At 37.0% G+C, this 11,844-nt stretch overlaps 1 protein-coding gene across 1 annotated transcript; it reads left to right on the forward strand.

The window, feature by feature from the left end:
* Positions 1-5,837: 5,837 nt before the first annotated feature.
* LOC132562437 (uncharacterized) lies at positions 5,838-9,109 on the forward strand. Its single transcript, XM_060227179.1, has 4 exons — positions 5,838-6,106; positions 6,840-6,999; positions 7,384-7,546; positions 8,125-9,109. The coding sequence occupies exons 1-4, from the start codon at positions 5,973-5,975 to the stop codon at positions 8,247-8,249; spliced, it is 582 nt and encodes a 193-aa protein (XP_060083162.1). The 5' UTR covers positions 5,838-5,972; the 3' UTR covers positions 8,250-9,109.
* The last annotated feature ends 2,735 nt before the right edge of the window (positions 9,110-11,844 follow it).

Below are 11,844 nucleotides of genomic sequence, written 5' to 3' on the forward strand. Positions count from 1 at the left end.
TATAAAGTTCATTCTATTGTTTGTTATTCGATCCTATCAATGCTTACCTTCCTAGAAATAATTACCTATTCCATAAAAAAAATGTTCAAATAGAACAACTTTGCATACAATTGTTAATGTTATTGAATACATGTCTCCATATCGTAGTGTTATATCAGACTGGGTGTTATTTATGATGCATTTCAAACAAATTTTCCAAATGGCATCCCAACAGTCGTTTTACTGAAAGGTGCTTAACTGTGATATTTATTGCATCACTTGACAACTCCAAACATGCTATTAATTTGTTAATGACAAACTGCCTTCTGATAGGACCTTTGATTGCAGGAAGCTGCTTTCTGATAGGCCTTTGATTGCCGGGAGCTGCCGTCTGATAGGCCTTTGAGTGCAGTTAGATGCCTTCTGATAGGGCCTTTGATTGCAGGAAGCTGCCTTCTGATAGGGCCTTTGATTGCAGGAAGCTGCCTTCTGATAGGGCCTTTGATCGCAGGAAGCTGCCGTCTGATAGGCCTTTGAGTACAGGGAGCTGCCGTCTGATAGGCCTTTGATTGCAGGAAGCTGCCTTCTGATAGGGCCTTTGATTGCAGGTAGCTGCCTTCTGATAGGGCCTTTGAGTGCAGGTAGCTGCCTTCTGATAGGGCCTTTGATTGCAGGAAGCTGCCTTCTGATAGGCCTTTGAGTGCAGGTAGCTGCCTTCTGATAGGGCCTTTGAGTGCAGGTAGCTGCCGTCTGATAGGCCTTTGAGTGCAGGAAGCTCCATATATGTTTTAAGAGAGAAAAAAACTTGAGCATTCTTAAAGACAAAAAGATAACAGAATATGATCCCTATATCGCATACTACGTACCAGTAAAAAATATTGGTCTTAAGTGTTCCTGTCATTAATGCACCCCTAAAAATAAAGGCGGAACAATTTACCCAGAAACACTTGAAAACCCCCAGAACTACTCAATGATAAACTCAAACAACACATAGAAGACTAAAATAACAATTATATAACGATATATATGGTAAGAAGATATACCCTTGTGAAATTACTGCTCCCGATATTGTTTTGGAGGGGAGATAACCCCTGCAAAATTACATAAAGGGCCTGTTTCCAGTAATGTTAATTCTCCATAGGAGCCTGCCCCCGTATAATTTCTTATTTAGCTCAACTACTGTTTTTTTCTTTTCCGAAAAATAATTTTACATCTTTCCGACACCCAGATTTCATAATTTCAGTGAAAATGTATTTTATAAAGTTGTCAATTTCAGCATCAAAGACATAAGTTCGTAAATAAAAGAAGGTTATCTCGAAATTGTAATTCGCAACATAGTATAAATTTCTTTTGAAAATATTTCCAAACCATCGTGTTTATTCATAAAACATAAAAAAAAATATTCTCGGATGAAAATGCACTTGCAGAGACACAATTATGAAGAAAAATGCCATAAATTTGCAATTTTCTCCCATTATATAGTTTTGGATGCAAATTTCCATCAGAAAATCGGATAGAGTTTTACTTGTTTCATATGTGTACCAAATCAACTAATTCCATGTGGTGGAACGTTCTCATATCGCCGCCTGAATGTGGTTGTAAATTGAAAGAAAAGGGGAAATGAGTAATAACCTTGTCTGAAACCCTATTATATAGCTTATTATATACAAACTTTTATATTGAATATCAGAGCGGATATTTTCATGACAGTTTTATGATGTGTAATGACTAAATAAATAGTATCGATATAAAGATTTACACTGAGGACACCCTGATACATGAATACTGTTCTGTCTCAAGCTGTCCTCTTCTGAATTTTCTGATCGTGTGGCCTTGTACATTTATTCGTATCTTCTTGTCTTTGTCTATACGTTTACGAAATCATTCACTCGACTCTAGCTATTCTTGTCTCAATTTCCTGGTTTTATTGTCCCATCTCCAAAGCGTTGTGGCTCTGTCAGGGTTGGGGCCCTGACTTGTCTCACTTTCTTTGTGCCTGCCGACCACGCCACATCGAATAGATAGATTATCCATATGAAATACTTTATTTTATTCTAAGTAATCAATCAATTCTGCGCTTCTAGGAGGTATTGAATGTGATTTATTATATTGTCTTGTTATTTTGTGTAATTAGTTGTTCGTTATTTATCACACATTTTCGCATAATTGTACCAAACTACTAAGTATTAGCTGTTTACAGCAATCATCGGTGGCTTGCTTTTTTGTTACTTTATCGACGCTTCATAAACCAATCGTTATTGTTTCAAGATGGAGGGTAAATGTGTTGGAGAAGAGTGTCAAGTATACTTCAAGAAACGTAGTGGCAATAAGAACAGAAGTGCACGCAATGTAAATAGTCCACAATATAAATGACTCCTAGATACGCTGGTGCAACAAGGATTGATGTCAGCAAAGGAACGAGCATTTATTTGCCAGAAGTGCTACATGAAGTATCTTCGGAACAAAAATCAGCCTGAACCTGAACCCGAGCAGAACCAGGAAATAGAGGAAGAAGACGACTCCCCGTCCCATATCCTGCCGTTGCTGACCCTTCATGATCTTTTGAATGGATCATATTCACACAAAAAATGCTGTCTCTGTCTTGTTACCTTTCCAAAAAATGGAACAAAATCATCAGTCTTACCAAAACGTGCAAGACATCACCTGATCTATTCACACAAACTGTGGTGTCCCACCTCATCCCGCGTCTGCTCCATTCACCTTATTGGTAACGACTCAGATCCGTCTACAGAGGTTGTCCTTGATGGTAGAGGTTCCTTGGAATCTCAGTTACCATCAAAATTGTCCGAAATCATTAATGACCTCCTAGAGGTGTCACACGTCCTTTCACAGAACCAGTCTGCGTTTACAATAAGCTTTTCTTCTCTTGATGACTCGGCATGCATGGCCTGGACAGGTTGGTCCAAAGATCAGTTCCTCGAAATCCACTCGCACTGTTCCCCATATCTTTCATCTGGTATATATACCACGATGCTCTATTACTGTTCTTGGTAAAACTGAAAACCGACATTTCCTGGAGTCAGTGTTCTTCTCTTTTTGGAATTTCCAAGTCAAGTGTGTCCAAAACTTTCCACTCCATAGTACAGGCATTAGACACATCGATAGTCCCACAATTTCTAGGTCCGGATCACTTGACAAGAGAACAATTGCTCGGGCACAATACTGTCTTTTCAGAAGCATTTTTTGGAGATAAAGCCACTGCCATATTAGATGGCACTTATATTTATATCCAGAAAAGCTCCGACCACAAGCTCCAGAGAATGTCCTACTGTGGCCAGAAGAAGAGAAACTATGTCAAATTCATGAGCATCGCCTTACCAGCTAGTTACTTGGCTACAACCAGACGACAACGTTGTCGTTGACCGAGGTTTTAGAGATGTCCTACAAGTTCTCGAAGCCTCTGGCCTCAATGCTAGCATGCCGTCATACCTGAAACCCGGTCAAAGTCAACATTCTGACGTCCAAGCAAATCTTGACAGAACTATCGCCAAATCGAGGTGGATTGTGGAATCCTATCATGTTCGTCTGAAACACTGGACGTTCTTCCGAACGCAATTGTTGTCTAACAGCTTTATCAATGTTATTGAGGCTTTGCTTCGAACCGTCACAGCCTGTCTGAATTGTATTAGAGGACCGATCTACCAGAGATCTCCAGAGAGAGATGCCAAAGATAGGCTAATGGCTGAATGTATGAAGGACCGTTTGACAACACCGAATGGTTTAGCTCAGAGAGTCAAGATAGATCCGGATCTATCTAGACGGGCAAGGTCCAAGTTTGTCAAGATGGATGCATCTTCCGTACTGTTTCCCCGTCTCGATCTTGATTACTTGAGAACCATTACGTGTGGAACGTATCAGATATCTCTGGCTCCTGGTTACATCGCCGAACATTTAAGTGATGACGGAGACTATGAGGTGTGGCTTTACCAGCACTCCCCAGACCTTCTCCGATGTCAAATACATTCTCGACACAAAAGCCAAACGAAATATAACGTTTGGATACGGTTCACTGTTTCACCCGATGTTGAGGCCCCAATAAAGGACTACTACTGCCAGTGCCCAGTTGGAGAGAGAACGATGGGAATGTGTGCGCACATCTCCAGTATCTTGTACTACCTTGGGTATTACAGGACGCTGGAAAACCCTCGACCATTACAACCACAGGTAAAGAAATTCCGACAAAACTTGAAATAGTTTTCCATGCGGCAACAACGTGCATATGTCGAAAGTATGTTTGGGGCTCGATATGGAAGATCCCCGTTACCATGTGACTAACCAAACTTATAAATATAGGTATTATACAATCACCCGTAGCTATGAACACTCCCGTAAATGCGAAAACCAACCAAAATCATAAGGAACACGTTTTGTTTGTTGTTCTGTCTATTTGTCAGCCAATGTCTTCAACCACGGGGACTTGTGAAGTAGCCATCTTGGATTTTTTTTATGAAAAAGTGTTTCTCTCACTTTTTTTCATATCTGTGTACATATTCTCAACATACCGAGCAAATACTCTCGTTTTTTTGTTAATTATCTAAAGAAAGTCGAAAATCGGCAATTCAACCATAGGCTAATTCAACCCAACATTTGAAAATGTTCCACCACTTACATTTTGATGATTTTTCCTCTCATCAATAGCATATTACGTACTATTTAATAGGATAAAAATTGGTTTGCATCCAACGCCCATAAAAGGGTGTATTCTCTAAAAAACACAGTTTTTGTGTCTAAAATGTTATCATCGAAAATGGCATTTTTGAGATTGTTTCTTCCATAAAACAGCCAAATGGCGCAATGGAAACATGATTTTTTTGTCACAATCATGCCATGAATGTATTCTTTACGGTGACTATCATTTGATTAGATTTTCATTAACATTTTACATAACATGCACATTTTATCAAGACTTAGAAAGCTTCTGAAAGGTACAACGTTGAGGAGCCATAAAAAAACAAACCAAGTGACCTAAATCTTTATACTTTATAGATTTGTGACCACAACGGCATGGGCAATGCACCACCAACAGGAAATTTGAATCAGAGAAGGGGCCGTTTTGGAAACCGGCCCTTTAATAAATAATGTCTTTAAAATTAATAGGAAAAATTCCTTTTGCACCACCACTTGGATTTCAAAGTGACTTATACAGGTTTATCTAAAGGGGTGAGAATATTGGCAAGTAAGATATTTGAAGTTTGATATTAAGATCTTTGACATGAGAGTGCCAAAAAGAAGTCTTACCAAAATGACAATCGGATAACACAAATAAGAGTATGAACTGATATAAGGCAAAGCACACATAGTAACTACAAACTTTCTGACTTTGGTAGGATTACATTCTGTAGAGTGACAATATTGTAATAAACACGGCATAAACATATATTCGGAAACGGCAGTGACAACTTATCTCCTCTCCATCATCATCATCATCATCATCATCATCATCATCATCATCATCATCATCATCATCATCATCATCGGGACATGGCAACCAGGATATATGTGGGAAGAAGGATTTGGGTGATTGCGTAGTTATCGACTGTTTTAGGACGTTTTGGTGAATTTTAGAAGTGTTTTGTGGTGTTTTGGGGTTGTCATTGAGTTTTATGGTAGTTCTTTATGTCACAAAAATAACCTTATTTTCAGGAAAGTAATAAGGACTGACAGCATTACAAATATCTTATTCGATTTTAAATATCTGAGTTATGTGTTTATTACACTATGCATTGAATCACAAGATCAAATTTCGTCACATTATCCGGCGCGACTATTCCATGTTTTAGTAAGTTCCCCATCACGAGTGTCGCGGTCAATAAATAGGACTTCCGGCAGTATAAAGATAAGCTCTACTTTCGATTCAGAGCTGAGATTGACAAGGAGGAAATCTGAAGATGGCAGCGATTACAAAGGCGAGGATTCGGGTCGATGTAGTTAGTGACATCATCTGACCATGGTGTTGGGTCGGAAAGAGAAAAATGGAGCAAGCGATGGAACTTCTGAAAGACAAGTATGAATTTACCATCCGCTGGGAACCGTTTTTCCTCCGACCCGACACCCCTCCTGAAGGTAGGCCAAAACCGGCCGCCTATATGGATCCCTCCAACCCAAGGTACTTTGTCAGTCATGGTTATTTATTTTTAATCTTCTGGAATCAAAACAACGTCTATTGCATCATTACAAGTAACAGGTTGGGTACAGCCCGGAACTTTCGAGGTACCTGTAGCACTGAAACTCCAACATAGAAGATCCTAAGGTATCCTAAGGTGTATCCTCTCATTGTGTCCCTTGAACTGAGACACATTGGTGTACTGTTAAGTCTTAATATGCTTTTTGAAATAACTTCCAAAGATCGCATATTCGCAGTAACTGATCAAGACATGCACTGCATAAATTACATTTGTAACAATAAATGAATTATGTGTTGTCTAATTAAATTGTTTACAATTAAAACATTACATTGTGTAATCCAGTGCTTTTCTGACCACTGGTTTCCTAGGACGCCAATATCAGGATTGAATAGTGGTTTTGTCTATGAATTTGTGTAAAAAGTAGACAACATATTTTTGAAATTTTTGCTTTACATGTAGTTTATCATATAAATATCTTGGTCTATAAATGAGAAAATGCTATTGTCTTCAATTATTAACAAAAAAGCACACACACATGCCTTATAACATTCCTGTACACCAATGAGAAGTAGTTGAGAGAAGTTTTATCCTGTGTAAGCTGCAGATGTGTTGGAGTTACTAACTCTGGCAAGTCCAGATCTAAGGATGTTCCAAACCTGCATAAACTGGTAATGGTTTAAAGTTTTTAACATATTATAAATCTTTATTTTTCAGACTGCAACACCTGATAAATGCTGGTGCAGCTGTAGGACTGATTTTTGCTAATAAGAGCCCAATATTCCCTAGTACACTGAAACCTCATGCCTTGCTGGAGTATGCCAAAGACAAAAACGGTGGCATCTATCAGAATGATGTTGCAGAAAAACTTTTCAAGGTTTGACATTTTCAAAGCTAGATTATACAGATGATTTACATGCGTTAGAGTTGAGAACACGGGATAATTTTAATTTTGATGGAGATTGTGATGGAAAGAAATAGTCTACTGCTTTTTATATAATGTATGTACTTATGGCTGTGTTAGTGTTGAAATAGATAAGGGTACTTCAAATTTAACTTCTTAAACCTGGCTTTGATTACTCTGTTCTCGATACATCGCGGTTACAATCACTTCGCTCTGCACCCCAGAATCATTTCATGGCAAAATTGAAGGTTCCAAGTATTAACCTTGTGGATAGGACAAGAAGACTAGTTTGGCACATACAGTGAAAGCAGTGAAGAAAATCTCTGTGATATTGGTATATAACACTCTGTGTTACAGAAATACTTCACTGATGGAGATGTCCTGGGGGAGGAGACACTGTTGGGTGTGGCTGATGAAGCTGGATTAGACAGGTCAGAGGTTAGCTCTTACTTGAATGACAAAGACACCCTGCGTAAGGTTTTCACAACAGCTACACAATGGTCATCACAAGGGATATCAGGTAACTAATCCTGTCATTCATGTAATGATTAATAACAGCAGGTCAAAGTGATAATTAGTGATATATCATTAATACAGTGTGTTAATTAACATCTATCACTGTCATTGTTACACTGCATTAACGATCTTTCACGAATTATGAAAAAAATAAGTATCAGTTGGAGGAATGAAGGATATTATAGGAATAACTGTTCCATTAATCCTAGGTTAGATAACAGATGTATATATACAGGAACGCAGATAGGACCAAGTAATCAGTTAGAGAGATAGATGGTATTCCAGTGATGGAAAGAAGAGAAATTTTACTGTATTTACATGTTACTATAACATTAGTATAGGTAAATGTCATGATATACCAATCTCAATACAGAGACAGTGAATGGTGTGCAATGTACTTAGTAAGTGATAGAAAAATTGGAAATTTGGAACAATCAGGTTAAATCAAAGAATATTTTCACATGTTTAAGCTATTGGAACAAATATTCTGTTAATATGGTCTTGATTAAATATTAACTGAATCATTACTTTACATATCCTTATTGTTATCTATCATATGTCATTGAGATCATTCTGTTCCAGGTGTTCCCACATTCTACTTTAACGGGAAACAGGTGTTCTCTGGAGCCCAAGAAACTGATACTTTTGTAAAGATGTTTGATGTCATTAATGAAAGGTTTCCACTTCAAACAGAGAGTAAGAATTAGACTGTGTACGGAGAACTGCCATCAATATCAACAAAAATATCTACTATTATAACCAGTGGTGTAACACATACATCCACAGAAAGCTGTGGAGCCTGTCTTTATCAACATTATTAGGCATTAGACAGAAACTTGTGGTACACACTACAGTATAATGTATATAGCCTTGTGACATATATCAGGATATCAAAAAGGAGGTGTTGGTAAAGTCAGGATTCATTTAATCAGTAGTCAGTGAGATATTTATAGAAGATTAGTCACAATTACAAACTACAATGATATTAATGCCATGATGTGTATTGAAATGTGATTCTGTGACACGCTGCTGAATATGTTATTGTAGATAAGTACATGTTTGATGTGATAGGTGATGGATTCATGACGAGCGATACACTCAAGTCAGTCAGGTATCGCCCTGAAGATAAACCAACCACTTACCTTTCATACTGACTTAGTATTTATCACACAAATACCATGTTTTGCACCGAATATCTTATGTGATGATTTGTGTTCGTAGTTACATTGATAATCCTTATTAAGACTAGTACCATGCTGTTTTGGTGTTGATTAAAAAAAAGCTGAACAAGATAGTGTCACGAAAAATAGTAAGATTTAATATAATATACCAAAACACTAGTCTTTAATTACTTTAATTACTGTTAAAAAAATAACAATAATTTCTCCAAAATTTGAAATTAAATTGAAACTTATCCAAACTGTTATTTGAGCTCTAATGTTATAAGGTTGCTTGTACACGTAGATTTGAAAAAAGAATGATAATTTTCAGAAGACTGCTGAGATGGTGTTTTGTAATAATGTACATACCTGGGTTTTAATTTTTAATAATAAATGATGTATTTATGTTACTGTGTTAGGTATTTTAAATGTTACACTACCAGTACATATTCAGACTATTTTTCTGCAGACACACACGGTGAGCCTCAACTGACTAATATATATGCACATTGGTTAATATAGGCACATTAGTTACCTCATATTGATAGCAGATATTTGCTTTGTCTTGTATCCATTTTTTTCTAGAATTACTGGTATGATACGATATATATCAGCAAGTACTGAGGCTAATTGATGTTGGTATATGTAACAACTCATAAGAATTTCCAAACAGTATTTGAAAGTATTCAATATTTCATGCCTGAGAAGTATTCATTTGTTGACCAACATTTATACATCTGACAAACTAATTAGACATTTTAGAAGTTATTCCAAATTGTTTTAATGTAACTTTGCACCTCAGTGCAATTTGTAACAACTTTTGACATGGTAAAATTAGCTATAAATTTGTATTAATTGTTTATCTTAACATACATATAACAAGAAGTGTTTATTTTTCTATCTTTCACAGAATTAATATAAAAGATAAACTTTGAAAAGGTGGGGTCAACATATATAGGAATTTAACGTTTCTTTTATGTTGAAAAATGCAGCCAAAATCATTTAAAAAGCCATTACTTTTGAGAAAAGTACTGTTTTGGACACTTCAATCTTCATACTTCTAGAACCAGTCTATTTTTCATACTTGCTTAAAAATTGACCACAGATCTTTCAAAAGGAGGATTCTTGGAAAAAATGGCCAACTTTTAAGTATGAAAAATAGACTGGTTTCGGCAGTATGAAAATTGAAGTTTCCAAAACAGTCCTGATTGTTCAATTTTAATTGAATATTGATCTTAATTTCTGAATTTCCAAACAATCCTTACCGCATTTTTAGCCCACCATCTATCTAATAGATGGTGGGTTATTCAAATCGCCCTGCGTCCGTGGTCCGTCCGTCTGTCCGTCCGTAAACAATTCTTGTTACCGCTATTTCTGGAAAAGTACTGGATGGATCTTTCTCAAATTTCATATGCAGGTACCCTTTGGTCCCTAGTTGTGCATTGTACCTTTTTTGGACTGATTCGAATTCAAGATGGCCGACAGGTGGCCATCTTGGATTTTGGAAGTAAAAGTTTGTTACCACTATTTCTTGGAAAGTACTGGATGGATCTTTCTCAAATTTCATATGCAGTTTCCCCTTGGTCCCTAGTTGTGCATTGTACCTTTTTTGGACTTATTCGAATTCAAGATGGCCGACAGGCAGCCATCTTGGGTTTTGGAAGTAAAAGGTTGTTACTGCTATTTCTTGGAAAGTACTGGATGGATCTTTCTCAAATTTCATATGCAGGTTCCCTTTGGTTCCAAGTTGTGCATTATACCTTTTTGGACTGATCCGAAATCAAGATGGCTGACAGGCAGCCATCTTGGATTTTGAGAGTAAAATCTTGTTACTGCTATATCTGTGGAAGTACTGGATGGATCCTTCTGATATTTCATAGATATTGGTTTCCCTTGGTCCCTAGTTGTGCATTGTACCGTTTTTGGACTGATTTGAAACCAAGGTGGCCCACAGGCAGCCATCTTGGATGTCGACAGTAATACAGCACAAGCATATTGTCCATTATCCACCTGTAACTGACTGCTATCTAATAATACTTTGGGATCTTTTTCAAATGATAGGTGCTTAATAAAAATATCTTGTGCCATCATTGAGTATATTCAATGAAGACCAGTTCATGAACATTTACAACACCTGTAACAAACAAAAAAAAAATAAACAAATCTTCAAGAACTGAAAACAGATCCTCAAATGGTGGGCGCCAAGATCCCTCTGGGATCTCTTGTAAGTGTGCTAAAATTTCCTTTAATGCAGAGACAGGTCATCTTCGATACTCCACGGGTTATACTCACTATACTATACTATACCTGGAACATTTTGTGGCAAAATTGAAGGCACAAGTAAAGCAATTTGATTGGTCTAGAGAAAGTTTCAGAAAAAAACTGACCAACCAGACTGATTTACTCTCTTTAAGATTTCAAAGGAGGGACTCCCAACTGTTCCAGGATTGAATAGAGCAATCTAACCACTGGAGTATCGAGGATGGCGAAAGATGATAGTGAAACTGCATCTGCATCCTCCATTATTTCTCAGACAGAAAGATGATAATGAAACTGCATCTGCATCCTCCATTATTTCTCAGACAGAAAGATGATAATGAAACTGCATCTGCATCCTCCATTATTTCTCAGACAGAAAGATGATAGTGAAACTGCATCTGCATCCTCCATTATTTCTCAGACAGAAAGATGATAATGAAACTGCATCTGCATCCTCCATTATTTCTCAGACAGAAAGATGATAATGAAACTGCATCTGCATCCTCCATTATTTCTCAGACAGAAAGATGATAGTGAAACTGCATCTGCATCCTCCATTATTTCTCAGACAGAAAGATGATAATGAAACTGCATCTGCATCCTCCATTATTTCTCAGACAGAAAGATGATAATGAAACTGCATCTGCATCCTCCATTATTTCCCAGACAGACGATAGCTACCGTCTGTAAAAAATATCAATCACCCATCACATTTCGTCATTGTAAAACAAAGAAACCAGCAATTATCATCAAATTTCTTTTATTTCTTGTAGACATGTACACATGTTATCATACAAAAATAGTTCATTGTCTGTAGTAGCTGTGAGCTAATTTGTATTTTATACAAATAAACGTAACATTGAGTTTTATAATACCGTATACA

The sequence above is a fragment of the Ylistrum balloti genome, unplaced genomic scaffold, assembly GCF_031769215.1.
Source record: "Ylistrum balloti isolate Yb309-2 unplaced genomic scaffold, AGI_CSIRO_Ybal_v1 Utg371416, whole genome shotgun sequence".
Lineage (NCBI taxonomy): Eukaryota > Metazoa > Mollusca > Bivalvia > Pectinida > Pectinidae > Ylistrum > Ylistrum balloti.